Source organism: Hyalella azteca, unplaced genomic scaffold (assembly GCF_000764305.2).
Source record: "Hyalella azteca isolate HAZT.00-mixed unplaced genomic scaffold, Hazt_2.0.2 contig13241, whole genome shotgun sequence".
Taxonomy (NCBI): domain Eukaryota; kingdom Metazoa; phylum Arthropoda; class Malacostraca; order Amphipoda; family Hyalellidae; genus Hyalella; species Hyalella azteca.
The window spans coordinates 274,569-292,997 of NW_025943170.1; the positions used below are offsets into that span (position 1 = coordinate 274,569).

The following is an 18,429-nucleotide window of genomic DNA, read 5'->3' on the forward strand; positions in this document are numbered from 1 at the left end:
AAAAGTTTTTTGAAGAATATCAAATAATTTCCATTGCCCTCTCCAAGCTCATATTTTTGTTACGTCTCTGTGCATAATTGTAGCAGTGGGAGAAAACAAAACTCGACATAAATTATAATCCATGATTCTGAACAGTTTCATTTATACTACATATAAATGCTTCGCTTTTGTTTTGCTTTACAAATGTGTCATTGGAGCATCACGATAAAAATTTATTAATTTACACAAGCATTATCTCCCATCATTTCGACACTAAGAAAGAACATAAGTCGGTAAATAAACTTTGACTTTAAGTCGGGCTAAACTTTGAGCGCGTGAACGCCGCGTAGACACTTCATTAGTTATCTCAGGAGCGGCACAGACACGATGACGATATTTAAAACCGATATTCGGGATTCAAAACAAAGCATCGCACGGCAAATTCATCAGCTCAGGAGTGCAGCGTGTGCACCTCCCCTGACAAATGAGCAGCTGAGCGACGGCTGAAGAGTCACCGACACGACCAGAGTAATCGCTCGTGAAATCTGCAGCCAAGATTGGAGGCAAAGGTTCTTTAGCATGCGGGCCGCCCTCTCCTCTAAAGTGACGGCTACGTGCTGGGAAAACCCTTCCTGGCATCAAACTTTGCGACGGCCAAAACTCCAGACTACAAGTTATGTTTGGAAACTCGAAATATAAATTGCTCCTCTCCCACATGGAATCCATAAAATTCCAGACCGCTCTACGATCGACCAGTAACATTATATGCAGATATATTTTTGTCGGCATTTCTCAGCTTAAAGATTAATAAAGATAATCCATAACATAATAAAGATAATCCACAACAGGAATGCTTCACGCAAACAACAGTCTATGCAACCCAAGATCAATTAAGCGTCAGACGAACTCACCTCGAGAAGCAATGAACTCAAAAAGAAGTCCACGGATAATGCTTCTAATATTCAAGTAACCATTATGCGGCCCAGGTAAATATTTTGCCATGAGTAATGGACCCCGCTCTACATGAAAAAATTCGTCAAACCCAAGTAAAAATTTCCAGTATGAAAAAGGCAGGCAAACATTATAGTATCATTTAATTTCAAAAGTACATACTTAGCGATAAGTCATGTCGTAAACGGAAAAATCGATCGAAATCATCTTGGCCAGCGCATTCTTTTCAAGAACAAATAGAGGCAAATAATAAATTTTTGTTGATGTTACGCAATATTGTCCTTAACCAGTGGGTAGCAATTAAATCGGTCAAAAAGAATTTTAGCTTTTGACGTAAAAATCCAAATACATTAATAAGAGGAGCCGCATTGTATCAGTTGGCAGTAAACGTTACAAGTGTTCTCTACGTTACTCCGGGTATTAAGCAGATCGTATCGATGAATTGAGCAAGTAATCTTTTACGTGACTCACCATTTCTCCATAACTTTCATAGAATTGCAACATAAATTATATCCAATAAGCATTGATTTTATACATATAGAGTTTTAAAAACTTGCATCGCACAAAACTATAGAATGTTACTCTTACATTTCACTCCATCTGCTAATTCAGGCGCATCGATTTTATCTTCCTTTCCCACATTTAGTAAAATATGTTAAAAATTTGCAAAAATACAACGAAGACCTAGGAGTGAGGATGATCGCACCTTCAGATATTTAATTACATGCTAATTACATGTAGCATTACAGACTACTGTGAGTCATCAAAAATCGCTCACCTATTTTTATTTTTCTTCTGTACAAGTTTGGTCTGATATCACAAGAAAACTAGTGCAGAAATCCAGGAACCACGGATCTTATATATTTCAATACGCAAATTTTTTTCCAAAATAACTGAAGTTTGATAACAAAGTATTCAGCAATCGAGCATTGAACAAATCTTAACTACGTCTGTCAATCCACACAGTGAGTATGGATAAGGCTTATTGGTCGAGGCCCACTAAACTTTACATTCATGTAAGACGATCATTGACCACATTTACTTTGATTAAAAAATGCACACATTACACATTTCATTTTAACTAAAAATATAACTTTGTAAAATTCAACTTAATTCAACTAAAAATGTAACACTAAACTACACTATAAGGGTTGGAGGAACAACCCTTCTCCCCTCCGTCACCCTGATATGTGCAATGCTTTCCGTACTCACAGGCAATCTGGAGGGATGCGTTGGCAGACCTCGCAGTGCCGTATCTGTTAGAGGCTTCGCACCAATACATCCCTGCGTCGCTCTCCTTCTTGCTCTGCCACACGCGTAGGAAGAATAGCGAGCCCGTGGGTAGCAGCACGCGGTGTGGGGACTTGGGCAGCGGTGCCCCATCTTTGTACCACGTAATGGTAGGGGGCGGACGCCCCTCTGCACCGCAGTTCAGCGTCACTGGGTCATTGCGAGGTACAGTCCAGTTGGTGGGGTGATCGATGATGCGCGGCACGCGCGAGTCTCCTGCATGATAGATTGTATTTAGGTTATAGTCACCTCAACCGATTACCCTGTTGACAACAAATTCTAAGGATGAGTTTTAAATTGCAAATAAAATCAAACAAAATATTAATTAATGAATATTTTGAGACGTTATAATCATAGTAATTAAATTAACTCAGATGAATGATTCGTCGAATCCTCATCCTGGTAAATAAATAGCAATAATGGGCAATTAGTATCTCTGTACCATTAGATACTCATACGTTCTTGGAAATAAGTTCAATACATCACCGCAAAAAAAAAAAGTATTTCAAAGAGGCATATATCAATTGCTCAATAAAAAAATTCCTTTTATACAAATTCAATATAAATTGATTTGGTAAAAAGCTCCTTTTGCATAGATGAAGTGTGGATCGTGGATGTATGCTTTTTTAGGGCTTGATCCCATATGAACTAAGCTTTTTTATATTTTCCTGACGGAAAAAAGTTGTTACCGCTTTATAGGTTAGGTTCAATTTTATAATAAAGTTTTACTTCAAATAAAAATTTACTTAAAATTATAAATAATTACTTTTATAATAAAGTGTACTTATAATAAAGTTTTACCAAATTTGGCTTATTCTATTTATTAGGCTACATCCGCCAGCATATTCGACAGCGTACGCAAGCCTTCGTAGCTGGACTGTATAGTGATAACTATAGGCTGCTTTTGCTCGTAGGTTATTCTTAACTTATTGTTTCTTGAATTTCATTTTGGTAAATTGACTATTTATTCATTATTACCACGTGACCGTAGTAACTAGCATGCATTTATTTTTGAGCAAATCGAGCAGATTCATCCAATAATTACAATTCATTCTTTTAAGACGATTACGTTCCAAGAAACGAGCGCAGTTTTGAATGTCCGACTCTCCACTTACACGTAGCCCAAGAAGCCAAAAAGTTTAAACGAATGCTGAGGCGTTGTGTATAGTCGTTGCGAGGTCTGCAGCGGCCAACACGCTAAAAAAGTTTTTTTTTCGTTATATTAATGTATCATACAAGTCCATAGTTTAATGTAAAGAAAGCAAAACTTTACATTATCTACGACCAATTTCTAGAAAGAGTTTTATCTAGTTTCAAAATTTCCCAATAAGAATGAACAATAAGAGCCTAAGCTGCAACAAAAGAAAATCGAGAAAATTCTCTCTGTTCATGAAGTGGTAGTGAGCCCTCATCTCAGACATTTTAGGCAGATTGTCAGATCTGATCAGTACTTTCTGGCAGAACGACGATAGAAGATGGATATATTAGGCAATATTTGGTAATTTCTAAGGCCCGGCAATCATCCATACGTCTTTCCTCGCATTACACGGGCAATGTAATGTGATCGAGTATTGCGATTGCGGAACATCGTCCTTCCACCGGAGCATCGCTCGCTATTATAGGAGAAAATCCGGAAACCTGGCACAGGATAGCCTCGGTGTCGTGTTTCCCGTTAGATCCAAATACCCTGCGGCAAAAATGGAGCGAAGCCCGAAACGGTCGCAGATACACTTCGTTCCCAGTTTTTCTTCTTCTTGCTCTAAGCCGGTCCAAAAAAAGTTAGACACAACTCAAATCGTTGCAAAATCAATATCTTTGCAAGTTAGGAACTGACTTTTGCTTCAAATTCTACGTATGCAATACATTTTGAGCTTTGTAAACCTCTTTAAATAAATGTTGAAACAAAGCCAGCCTAATCTACTTCATAAAAAAATTTTAGCGTAACCCATACAAGTAAGCACGGCTATAGGGATTAAATTCAGCCAAGTGCTCATATCTACTCTTATCATACTTAATAACAGCTTCATTACTTCATTATTTTCAATACACAGCCACATGGCAGCGCTCGGTCAATTATTATTATTGAAGCTCCTCTAGCCGCTGACTCGTGAAACTTGTTGGTAAGTTTGTATACAGACATCTGTATATAATTGCCAGACAGCTGGAGATGATCTTTCTAACCCACATGAAATTGGCCACTGTGGGGTCTTTAGTTTTTTATATACCTTCAGATGATTTGACATGTCAACTCCGGGCTACATTGGAAAGAAAATTATGAGAGACACTTGTCGTTCCGACATAGAACAGTTCAAATCATATCAATACCACAGAAGGTATTGATCATACAAAACTGCTGACTACACAAAGACAGCAGTAAACGTTCCATTTATTCAACAAGTAGTAGTAATTAAATAATGGAATGAAAGAATTAAAACATAATTGATTTAAAGCACCATTACGTAATAAAAATTCTAGGAAAAATTCCAATGTTAGGTAACACAAACGGGAAAAACTTTAACAGCACAGAAGTAACAATTCCAGTAACAGCGCAAACGCAAATAGATCTCAAGTACCAACAGCACAACAAAGAAACATTTGACAATAAACAGGAACAAAACACCAAGTTGCTTCCAAACAACACAAATAAACATTTCCACGCTTAAAACCTCACATTCAAGCAAGTCAATGGAGCCCGCCGAGCACTTCCAGTTCTGGAAAGGTAGAGCTTTCTTCCAGGGAATTTTTGCGCGAGTGTCACCAGAGAATGAAGACGTCTTCGATTTTAATGACTAGAGGGGTGATGGCGGAGTCGTTGATGGTGTCTATGGTGACTTTTGTGGATGCGCTCAAGAGGACTCGTCTCGCTCTCAACAACCCCTTGTAGCTCATAGAAAATTCTGATTTTTATTTGCATGAATATGAAGTGGCATGTGCTGCTAGCGAGACAACGCTGAGGGAGAGTAAAAAATGTAAACTTTATTTATGAGGAAATTCATGCCCGACGGGTGCTAAATTCAGCGAATGAACATGATGGAAACGAAATAATAAGAATGGATTACATTCATTCGGAGTGGACGTTTACATTTACGACTTATTTATGCCGCCAGCACTGAACAAGAAACTGAAGGAATTGTGAATAATAATATCCTAATTTTCTATACATTAGAATTTTCACGATAAAGAAGATAGAATATAGATGTTTATTACAAAATTGAACCTCCATCATAATACATTCTCAATTTTTTAAACATTAAAATCGTAAACTTTGGTAAAATTAAAGATAAATGAATTCTATGATGACGATTTAAAATTTTTTAGGATTTAACTTTACGTACAAAAAATCAATCCGAATAGAATCCTCGAAAGTGTTATACTTCCACGTGAATACTTCTTTGCTGAATAATCATAGAGAATATTTTGGAACTATTCTGGGATCCCGCAAGACAAAAAATATACACTCTTAAAGCCCATTCAACCTCTATCAGCATATGTCCTAATGACGTCGCGTAACTTCTTTTGGGTTGCAGATCGCCGCGGCAGAATTTATCATTCTAATATGCCGCTTGCCAACACACCTCGCTCTCAGTGCGGGACGCTGAGCGCTGGACACTGAGACGTGACTGTGTCAGAGAAGGGTTTCAAGATAATTTGTTCCACCTCTGAAGTTTCGGATTCGAAGATTTTGGTTTAACAGCAGGTTTTAGACGGAAATCTCACCTCCTTACTTAATGACGGTTACACTACTTATCCATTTGAAATATTAATCGTTAAGGTAAGAGCGCACCTGCATCCCAATGTTTAAAAGTTTATGATTGAAAAAGTTAAATGAACCCTGAACATCGTCGGGAAACGAAAAATAAATGACATTTTGTAAATCTTGTTGATCGATAGGAAGTTTCTAAACACTTACGAAATTCATTATAACAAAATAGTCACCGGAAAAAATCGAAAAGGCAAAAACACAACCGTAAAAAGTCGGCTGGCGGATATCATGCAGTCATATTATTTCTATGCACGAAATCTAAACCGAGTTCCGAATTAAATATTTACGACTATACTTTCCTATTGTTGATGTAGTTCGCAGACAAACTAAGTATATAATGTTAGTAAAGTAAGTATAAAAAGTAAAGTATAAACCCGATTAACCAGCCACACCATGTTAAGGTTTCAACTCTTACAGACAACGGAAATATCTTAACAGGAAAAATATTTATTTTAAAAGAGCGCTGTCACACATGTATAAGCCAGCACATGAAGCGTTCGTTATGCAAGCAAGAACTGGTCCAAAGAAAAGCATAAAACAATTTCTAACAAGCAATAATTACCTTTCAGTTATTTGGAATTTCAGAACGTGCGAAAATTTATTTTCCGATAAAAATTTGTTAGAAAAAATTCTAACAAAAGGAGACTTATTTATCGATAACTTTATGATTTTTTAGTTTGTTTGGAACTAGCCAGAGAGCATAGTCCTTTTGTTTCCGACGTTAACTCAACTTTATTTGGACAGATCCCTGATACATCTCGGACAAATCTCTGACTTAATAAGGACAGAATTCTGACAAGGCCCGGATAGAGCTCGGACATAGTTAGGAAAATTGTGGGACAATAACGAGATAGAAGAAGACGGAATTCTGAATATCGGATTACCAGGATTTTTCAAATTTTAGGTAATATCTATTCCGGGCAAGGTTATAATGTTTTACAAAGCCTCACATTTTAGCTCATATTCCCTATGCTTCGAACGGTCGTCGTTACCAGAAAAAAAATTAGGACATAGCGCTAAAAATGAATGGTGACGCTCATTATCAACAAAAATTAGCAACTCAAGCGTTTTTAAAGACCAAATTCTTGCATGATTTTTCAGTTGCCACATATTCCAGTCATTTAAAGAACTGACACGGGAGTACTGTACTATTGCAATCGCAGCAATCTCGATCAAAAAGTGTTTACCGCAATCGATTGATGACGGGCACAAAATTTGGAGTGATCCTCTAAAGCCTAAGCCAACAAAGTGTGGTCGCGCTCGTCACTTTGTGAGATCGAGCTTCTGCAGGCGACGATTTCCGATTTCTGTCGTCGGGCGGAGCTAGCTAGCGCTCGTCGGTTCGCGATGTTTACGGGAGAAATTGGACAGAGACTGAAAACAAGAAATAGAACCGAATGAATAGGAGTGAATTATTAGCACAGGACTTGACAGCGACCATAGACGCAGCCTAAATTATAGTCCTACTATAGAATAAACAAACATCGTCAGCTGCACGGGAGGAACAACTGTCACGTAACTTATCTGAGAGAAAACTTAAGAGAGAAAAACGGCGAGCTTCTGCCATACAATACATCTCTTCAGGGAATAAGTTTCAAAACCCAAAGATCTAACTCCAGGGTAAGGTTTAAAAAGAGATCTCCAAATTAAGATTTACATTATATAAACGATTAAGGGTCATGGGAACTAATGACAAATTTGAGTAACAAATTTTTATAATCAGCTTCTGCTCTCAAAAGTGTTGTCGCTCGATCCTAATTTCAAAAATCAGAATTGAAATGTGACTGACAAACTCACATATTGAAACAAGAAAAATATAACTCCGTACTCACTGCAGTGAGTGACCGAGAGCGCATTATCTCGCCGACGAAAACGTAAAGTCACGGACGGACAGACAGACGGACGGACATGAGCACAATAGTGCATTTTCCCATAGATGAGAAAATGCGCTGAAAAAGGGAGTATACTTTTATTTTCGTCGTTTAAAGTGCATTGACAAAGATTTATTTTTGACTTTAGCCTATTAACACTGCAAGTTATTCGAAAAAAGCCGTCTTCAACTTAAGCAACGGTATCAAAAGAACACACCCACTGGTACTGGGTTGGAACAGTATGCGGCCTCACAGGTGGTGTTCGCCGAGCAAATATGCACGTGGTGCACGAACATCATAGGTCATAATTAACACGTCTGTTACCAGAGTCATAATTCGCTGGTTAAAGGGCGAGCGTCACATCAGGCAGAGCGTTCCCAGCAACAACATCTAAACATATCTTCATCGGAATAACGGATTAGGACCGTGATCCGGGGCACCAACAGCTCTAACAAGACAAGCTGTACTGTCTGGGCTATCATATAAGAGGACAACGTACGAGGCAGGCCAGTCGGGCCAGATCTGCCATTTATCTCAACTGCATTGTTTGATGATTGCTCTGGAAGCTTAGGCCATTGCAATGAGCAACTCGGCCGAGACACTTTATGACCAAACTTTGAGACAAGCCAGACTGAAGACGAGAAACTCGTTTGATAATACAGAGGTCTTCAGTGGCCCAGCGATGGCCTAAGATGGCCAGTATGGAGCCTATTACCAAGATAAGATCAGGGCTTGAATGCCTGAATTCCGAAGCAGATATATCTTGGATAGTTAGAGCTCGGTAAAGTTAGGTCGCCTTCCACGAGAAAAGGCGTAATAAAATAGGAAAACTGCATGTAGGAGTTGGTCAAAGTAGGGCAGAGGAAGTTTAGGTACGAGGACACGTTCTCCGATAGGAAAATGCGCCTTACATTGAATTTATTTCAACTTTTAAAAGGAAGGCTATTTTAACGTTTCAAAGGACTGGATGAACTAAACAAAAAAAGATAGAATTAAAACCCCTGAATACTTATTAAAATGCAAATAATGAGAAATATTCTCTTCAAATTCTGTTTAATGACAAAGACTAGACGCCCCAGGTATTTTCTCAAGGCAATTCTTTTAAAAAGAAAAGAGATCAGGGATTCAAATTAATGTCAACAGCAATTGAAGGCTGTTAGTTATAGATGCTATTTATTATTCGATTATAATTGCTATACTTTTCCATTCGTGTACATGTTGTAATGGAAAACGATCAAACCTGATGAATAATCGACTTATCAAATCAGCTAATGAATTTTCATAACAATTATCAACCAAAGAAATGTTAGTAAGAGACAGCTATTAAAAATTCTTTTCTGCATTAATTTTTTAGTATTATCCTCGTTTGCAATCGCTCGTGATTCCATGACAAAAAAACATTCCCGGTAATATTCCGACATGATATGCATTTTAGATATGCGCTTGCATAACACGATGCATTCACAGAGCCAGGTTCCAGGCACACTACTGGTATAATTCCTAAATTTATTTATTGACTAGACTTTAATGACACAAGTGGTTGTACAAGCGCTGCTTTACGTAAAAGGCATCAGAATCGATTAGAGATACGAAAATGAAGGAATTGTAAAATTATAAGTAGGTTACTTGGCTGGATTTTGGTAACTTAATCTATTTCATTGATAAGTGCTTGTGTGATGGTTTGAAACCTGACGCTGGGATCGGGTCGGTATTTTTGGTGGTGGAATTCCAAGGCATTGAAAAATGGAAGGAGAAAAATGGCTTTGGAAAAAATAAAAGCTAGTTTCACTTCGTAACTGCAAATTTTATTCTAAAATTAAAGTTTATACTTCGAAAACAGGTTGTTACATTAATCAACTAACTGAAGTTTCAAATTACCTGAATTCTCAAATTTCAAGGATAATTTATCCCATTTGCAAAGCAATGCTAACCTGCTACATTTTATATTGGCCATTCATTGACGTGAATAAAATCAAGTCGAACAATCAGTATTTTTGGAGTATAGTTCATGGTCCATTATAAACTAAATCTGGGAAGCAATTCGTGGAACGTTCATTCATGACATCATGAAGTAGACTCGTGACGACAGTTTCCGATTATAACAAATTGCGGAGAAATGAATAAGAAATCTTATTAAATAAAAAACTCCTCAAATACAAGTGAAGTAGCGAGCCATTTTATAATATTTGTGACGCAGAGTGTTTTTTTAAGGGGACCGACTACCCTCCGGGAAAACTTCTACAGTTATCATCCGATCATCATGCAACTTCACATACATACGTAAAATATAAAAATAAGAACATTTTGCTTCTATGAATTTTTCGGAAAAATTGATAGAAAACGTGAAATTCATAGAAAACGGCTAAAAAGGGGTACTTCAGAAAATCTATCTCCTCCTACAAATATCATCCTACAACATCGAGACACGTATCATTCGGTTCGTAAGGACCATACCTAAAAATTTGATGATCATTTTTCTCATTTTCCCCTTAGTTTTTTTATGCGCGTTTTATCCCATTTTTCTCATTTTCCCCCCCCCCCCCCCCCCTTCTCCCCCATATAAAAAACGAACCAGACAGAATTTCACAAAAATGATCATCAAATTTTTAGGTATGGTCCTTACGAATCGAATGGTGTATGTCTCATTGCTGTAGCTTGAAAACTGTAGGAGGAGATAGGTTTTCCGTGACAATAAGTTGAACTTTTCAGGACGGCGCGACAAAGTCCCGCGCGCCTCGAAATAGGCACTCAATGTAGCATGGATACCAAACTACAGGCTTCTGTAGCTTAATCCACTCAAGAATGCTAGCAGCAACTTGCAGCGCACCTCTCCGTACAAAGTTAGGAGGGTGACTGAGCTCAGATGCCAGATACACCAATATATGTAGTCTTGCCGCTCTAATTTTCTTAGGTCTATTTACTGAAGGAACTCCAACCCCCGCTCCCCGTTAAAGCCCGGCCGTATGCGTCAATCTTGCCGTACATGGATCGCAGTAGTATCGTTGGAAAGCTCAGAATGTCAGCTTTAAGATGAGACTAAGCATGTAACTGCAGCATAACTCAAGTAGAAACTATATTCAAAGATTTCAGCAGCTAATTACTTTATATCTAATTAGTTAAAGAACTCTCCCACCCACTTCCCTTTAAAGAGACGTCATGAACGTAAATATTGGCGTACAGCGATGGCAGTGGTACCATTGGAAAGAGCAGAATTCCAGCTTTCAGATGAGCACAAAAACCGGAAAACGCCAAAATTGAAAATTTTAGGGTAGTCGGTTCCCTTAATATTGAGTGGCAAAGATCTTTCTATCCGACGAAGAAGTCTTAATTTTCATATAAAATTTTTTAGACCATTTTAAACGCTTTCTGTATGTTTAAGGTAATATACATACAACAAAGTTCAACATAATTTTGAATACTACGCACACATTTTTTATTCTATTGCAGATACATTTTGAAAATCTACAAAACTATTCGATAAGATCGACAGAATTCTTCCCGCGTAAGTGCGAGGCTGGCCATTAGAAGGGCAGCTTAAATACGTCATGACGCATCCATTTACTGGCGGGCGCGTTCTACACGCACCAATAATCGCAGGCAGAAATCGTGCGCCACGCGAGCGCCTAATCCGGCGACGCGGCCACCCAATTGCCTGGTAATCCTGCGAGCGTTCGTGTCTCGTCGCCCGGCCGCGCTCGAGCCACCGAAGCGCGGCCATGAGGGCAAAAAGAGTCAGGATTCACCGATAAATAGTAATGGTAGGATACGAGGAATTTTTTACTAATGGAACGTAAACAAAGTTTTTGTTTACTCTTGGAATCATGGAATATATCTTGTCCTTCAAATAAGTGCAGTTGATATCTCAAACGTGCTAATAAAAAGTATTTCCACAGATCGCCGTAGGCAGAATCGAACATTAATAACGCAGTGATAATGTTTTATGCGTCCACCACTACCGTAATTTCAAATTAATTAACAGATTAAGAGATTCAGGTCATGCACCTATCCATTCAAACGCTGCAAAAAACGACTATCCAAGTCCCTCAGATGCGTTTCCAAACTAGGCCATGTTCGGCTTTAAATGCTTCAGAATGACAGTAAATTTAAAACGTCCGACTAAGTTCTAACGCAGCGAGTGGAAGGCACTGCAAGTATTCTCCTCCGTCAGTTTTACCCGCGGAAACAAAGTCCAGAATTCAGCAGTAGCTCGGGAGCGCTCACGGCAGTCGCAGGGGAGACGTTCGCTAGGTACGTGCTCCCATTCTAATTGCCACGCAACGAACAAAGCCCGTAAAATAAATACCAGGCTCAAACAATAGTCTCCATTCAAGCGCAAATTAAATCAGTCCATCATAGATCCATTGAAGCGAGCACGACTTGCGCAATCAGAGCTTCAGAGGAACAGAACGACTGGATCGAGTGAGCGAACAATAACGAGTGTCGAGACGCCATTGTGCTATTTTTTTAAGGCTGATAGGCAACGAAATGTAATGGGAAAGGCACTACTGCGCTACAAAAGCTTATGGAAGCTGCAAGGCCTAAATAGAGAAATTATCGAGAAACGTGAATAAGAATTGATAAATACAATTCTCATTTTTATGCGTGTAGGATTGTTTTCATACCATTATACAATAGTATCATATTTAAACAAGCAACTAGATTATATAAGTATCCATTAAGTATATAGTATACTTAATAGATACTATAATAGTATCTATTATAGTATAGATTAGATCTTAATAGTATAAATTATATAAGTATCCATTAAGTATATTATATAGTATCCATTAAGCCAATTAACTCATATTATATACACAGAGAATAATTACAGTATTACGTTTCAACAATCACGGTTTAAAGTGAAATTTTCGCGCTCAAAAATCAACCAAGCCTTTCGTTGGTATCTATTTGCTAAACCTAGGGAAAAAGCACAACCTCAGACAAATCAATTACATTTGCTAACTTAGCAATGCCCTCCAACTATAAATATGCGAAGAAGAGTTGAACACGCGTACAGAGAAGCTCGGAATACAATGATCCAAGAACCTCTGCCTACTGTCGAGACTGATGTCCCGCCAGTCATCACAGGCATGCGCGGTATGAGACGAAGCAAAGCTGGGCCCTCAAAGGCATATCATACATACGAAATGTGACAAATTAATACGGAGGGAAGCATACAGTGCACTGACTTTGAAGCGATATAGCAGGGGCACAGCCATAGTAATGTATCACAGTACTATGTCAACGTAAGGCTTGTGAGATGGAATTCATTAAATAGTTTGATCTTCAGCTGGCAAGCATGACCGAATAATTAAAACGCAATCTGAGCTAGAGGATGAAAATACAAGTGCATTACTGTTTATTTGAATAAGATCATAGCTCAGTAAATACAGCAGAAACTTTTAAAGTTAATTTCTTTACACTTCCCAAAAACATCATAAATATACTGGATAAACTTTCAACTAAATGACACGGTTATATGACACAACAAAATGAAACGTCCAAGTAGAATTTTTTGAATCAATGACATCACTGGTAGTCATGGGGAAAAGAAGTAGAAAATTCGCAGCCCAATGAAAAATGAAACACAGTACTTGCACCACAATCTCACAACAACATCGGCTAAGTGTTTCCAATGAAGTTTTCCCGGAACAGGAGCAAAATAATGTCTTCAGCATTTCTAGATTTGCAGGAAAAGAGGGACGGATTTTGGCGCGTGACGAAGGGAGTGCGCGTGGCATGCACCATTAGTTTGCAGCAGACATGCTATCTGCGCCTCTCTCTCATGTCCCTGCGCCGCGCTCAGACTTTCCTGTCAAGTGACGGAGAAAAATTGTGGCACGTTTTCCACGTAGTGCAGGAAGCGATGGGTGTGCGACAACTTATGTGTGCCATTTATGGAGGTTGCTCGTATGCAATAGCATGATGAGCGTGCAGTACAAGCTAATGAGTAAGCATATTTTCAACTTCCTTGAGGAATGCACGAGTGTCTATCTTTGGTCGAGCATGCAAACTGACTGATAGAATTTTCTTCGCTTAGCTTATTATCATACATACCAAATTCGGTGACAGAACAGATTTGAAATATAATCAGTTCAGTTCAAATGTAAAAATCAGATTTCAAATGTAAGACTCAGATTCCAAATGCAAGAACTGATTTCAAACGTAATTATAAGCAGTAAGGAGCCAGTAGCGATCGAGCATATGTTAAGATTTAAGGAACTGTATGTAGAGAACCATCCACTCCAGAAGTATCGCGACAAGAAAATTACGAAACGTAACGATCCGAGTGTCATGCATGAATTAAGTTTCAAGTTTACTCGTTCAGCCAAGCCTCGCCAGATCAAGCTGAGTGCTAAAGTGAACTAAATTGATAAACAAGGGCGCAGCATGACCAAGGTTTCTAACAACCCATTCAGGCCAGAAATGGGTTGTTAGTTGACATTGGACAACCCATTCGGCGCCATGGACAGTATCGTACAGAAAATCAGTAGTGTCAAGAATAGCGATACCATATTCTTATAGGAGTCACCTCAAACATTATCGACTACTGACAAGAGTATTGACGCAATTTTTCTTGTGTGAACCATCCTAACCCAGTATGGCCAGGCGAAAGAACGTACCAGTGCTACATACGCTTTCTACTCAGGTTGTAGGTAAGAAATTGTTTACCTTTTCGGAAAAGATGACCCATACAATTTTCTGAGAGTTCGTGAGCTATTGAAGTCAATCATCACGACGAAGAGCGTAAAATGAAGTGAAATAATCCATAGAAACGATAATCATACCATAGATTTGCCTGCACTAATGTAAAACTTGCGCGTCCACGAGAAAAAAAACAACTCCAAACCCACCCTGTACCGAGACCCGCAGTTTTTAGTTGCTCAATCCTATATACTGTTGTGGGCAGTATAATGGCAGCATGTGCTACGTTTAAATACTCCCCGACACTGTTTACCGCTCTATTGACCTCGTCTATAGGAGCTAGAAGGCTATGGAAGGACCTCGTAAACGCAGCCAATTGAGCTATAATTCACCGTAGCATTTAAAAGCTGCACGGAGTACAGACAGCAAGCTCGTCGACACGACGCCTTCCATCAGCGTTCTTCACAACGCACCCTCTCTAGGTCTTCGTAAACCCGCTCCAGGAAACGTATAGGATGGATAATATAGACGTATAGGATGGATAACTTTCAAAAACTGTAGCATTCAAGTAGATTATTCGCAGAACAACAATGTGAGTGAATGATCGAAAATAACAATAAGAAGCATGATCGTCGAGCACACACATCTTTTTATTTTACTAACTACGAAGTTTTGATGTAAAAATTTGAAATGGAGGCATGAATGAATCATGTCTATGATTAATGAATGAATCATGTCTGATTATAACAATTCGTATAATGTATTCAAAAGCAAAACTGATTAGAGGGTAAATAGCAACAAAGCGGGTCTCGATTCAAGTTTCTCAACTTGAATGCATTGCCATCAATTGATTAGAAAAAATGTGCAAGATTTACATGTGGAAAACTTTGATTGGCGATGTCACAAGTTGATCATTTGACTTTTAAAACAAAATTCAATACTATATCAACAATTGAATGATAAACAACATCAGTATATATAACAATATTATTAAATATCAATAATTTAATGGAAAACAATTAATCATCATTTTTGAGCGGAATATTCCAATTTCTCGTTCAAAATGTTGTTGCTCTTTTGGGACTGAGGCCACGAAGTAAAACTTTCATTCATCAGGTTCGACGGATATTGAAATCGGTAATGGTTACGAAAAACTTTTTCAATTATATACTCAAGTGACTTAATTCTTGAAAGCATATGCTTACATACTTCCAACAATTATATATTTAAGGCACTGTGGTGAAAGACGTTTTCAGTTCTATGACGAGCGAAAAGACGATTAGTGGCAATGAAATACCCGTAATTTTACCCCCAATAAAATGTCTTCAAAAGCTTACCGTTACACTGACAGATTAATTTGGACGCCAGAAATACTTCATGAAATAAATTCAAGATCTCGAATACATATCATTCGATCATTGTTTTACTTATTTCTTCCAATCATATTTTAATCAGCAATTCCCTTTGCGAAGCAACACCTGAGGATTTTATTTTCCTCTTCGATTTAGCCCATTTCCGTCTATAATTTCAAATTAACAGAATATAAATAGAAAAAGACAACAATAAATACACATTTACCTAACATCTATTGGAAATAATCCATTAGTTCAATTACCCTCAGCGAGAAATCTTTACTTGGCGGACAAAGCAATAAGCAGAAATTCGAAATTCTGAGGCAATTAAAGAAAAACGCCCAATACCATCAAATAATTAGTGCTAGAACTTATTTTAAAATACAATTTCGCAATCTTTATTCCTAAATAAACAATATACATCTAATACATTCAATATTTCCTTCCCAAATAAATAATACTGCAAATTCTGAGAAATTCTTACAACAGAGATATTAATAACAGCAGGGGATGCGATACCTATAATGAGCGATACATGATACGAAATGTCGATACATAATTAGCCCAGTTAACACTTGAGAATTAAAAATTTCTGACTAATCCACTAAACCAAAAACACGAGATTAAATTTAAAACGATCTAACCTAAAAACAACGCTAGGGACATCACTGTCTAGTTGTAGTTTCATTGCGGCTCATTTCTTCTACAAGGAAATTTCCTCTACCTGACGAGCCACAAAAACCATTTAACGTGCAGGAGAAAGTCTTAAAAATGCTCTACTTTGGGCGAATTAGACGCAAGACCGGCGTTTAGTCGAGCCACCGTCTCCAGCGCCCACCGTGCACGTCATATCTTTTACAAGTTTTAGGAAGCTTCATTAGCTAATTGCTGCTCAATAAACTCAGCCTCTAGATTACTTTTGCGGCCGTCCCACGGAGAGCAAGAAAAGTAAGTGCCACGACTAATGAAGACGTACAGGAAGAGCGGGCAATATTTTTGCCCGTATAAATAAGAACTCCGTAGCGGCATGTCCCCTGATGGCTGTCGAAAAAAAGGCAAACTCTCTTTTCTGCAGCGCCACTGGAATCTGCCGAACAAGTGTAAGGTAAAGCTGTTGCACAGGATGTAGAGGCCAGCAGTTTATAGAGACTTCATAGTGAAATGACAGACTCTACCGGAGCTTAAAAGCTTTTGGGAAAAATGACTTAGTTCCAAAATGAGGCAAACAATTTTTAGCTGAAGAACGGTGGCAGCAGGCCACCTCGACATGTAAAGGCAGTGTCCAGCAAGCAATTGAAACTTCTAGGTATGACCGCAACGGTTTTGCGTTACTAAGGCATTAGTTACGCACTAAACTTGGATCACTCGCGCTGCTCATGCAACAAATGAAATCGCGAGTTGCTAATCGTACTTTATAAAGTGCTAGGCACAAGTTTTTTTAGAGCTCTAAGCCGTTTGACATAAAACATGAGAAATTTGCTGAAAATGAGAAAAATAATTAAGCTGCGAGTGGCACTCAACAATACAAAGTCTAGGTAACTTCCGAAAATAAGGTTAATACATGTTCAGCGAATAAACTGGACTACGATCTCGTTTGGACCGTACTAGACGACGATTCTTTGCTTTGACTTCAGCCCGTACGTCATTTGGCTGACCGTAACACCGTCCACATTTAGTTGTTGGAGATTGTGACCATGAATGGGATCGCATACAACCGATCGTAAAAGAATTTCAATTCAACGGCCATTCAAGTAAATCATTGGAATTCACTTACTTGGGAGACTTCAGAGAACCTAACTCTGTTCAGAGACACAGAAGCGACCAAGCATCCCGAAAATCGCACCTTTTAGCTGACGTCAATAAACGCGGGCGGCCGCCCGCTCGTTGTACTCAGCCATTGCAATCAAACCGGGAACTTTGAAACAAAAACATTCCTGGTGCGTTTTATTTTTAAGGGAGAAAGGACAGCATCGCTTCCGATTAAGCTAAATCGCCGAGAAGTTGGTCGGGTGAGATTACTGCCACCACAGTAATTGATGCGCCTCGAGCGAGAATCTCCCATTTGCCTCCATACAAACCTCCGAGCCTGCTGCCAAAATGTCTGCAATTCGTTCATGCGTATTTTGTTGCTAATAACCTTTTTTTCGGCGTCATAGACAGTATCGTACAGAAAATCACATTCAAGTAAAAGTAGTAAAAGTCACATTCAAGTTTTCATTTGAAGATGCTAATCTTCAATCGTTGTTTCAAGAATTGCTAATTAGGTAATTTTTCTGATAGCTTATATCATACGCCCTTATTACGTTATTATTTTGTCTGCTAAGAAGAAATTCGTTCACAGCTCCAACAGAGCAATAAATCGTATTCTTTGCCTCCCTTGTCGTTGTTGCAATAAACGTTGTCCACAACTCGATCAGGCACTCTCAGCACTGCAAGTCTCTTTCAATTTAATATTTTAGTTATTGCTCGCAACTTCATGGCATAATCCAGAAGCAGAGAAATAGGTGTTGAACCCTACTAACTTTTAACATTTAAAAATGTTAAATTAAACAGTTATATGTTAAACAGTTCAATTTCT

At 38.4% G+C, this 18,429-nt stretch overlaps 1 protein-coding gene across 3 annotated transcripts in view; it reads right to left on the bottom strand.

Annotated features, from left to right (window-relative positions):
- Nucleotides 1–18,429, bottom strand: part of LOC108669702 (protein sax-3) — a 200,444-nt gene that overhangs the window by 104,006 nt on the left and 78,009 nt on the right. For all 3 annotated transcript variants that reach the window (XM_047883573.1, XM_047883572.1, XM_047883571.1), the window contains exon 3: nucleotides 2,143–2,436. In XM_047883573.1, the coding sequence (XP_047739529.1) occupies nucleotides 2,143–2,436 (294 nt within the window). The remainder of the gene's footprint in view (nucleotides 1–2,142; nucleotides 2,437–18,429) is intronic.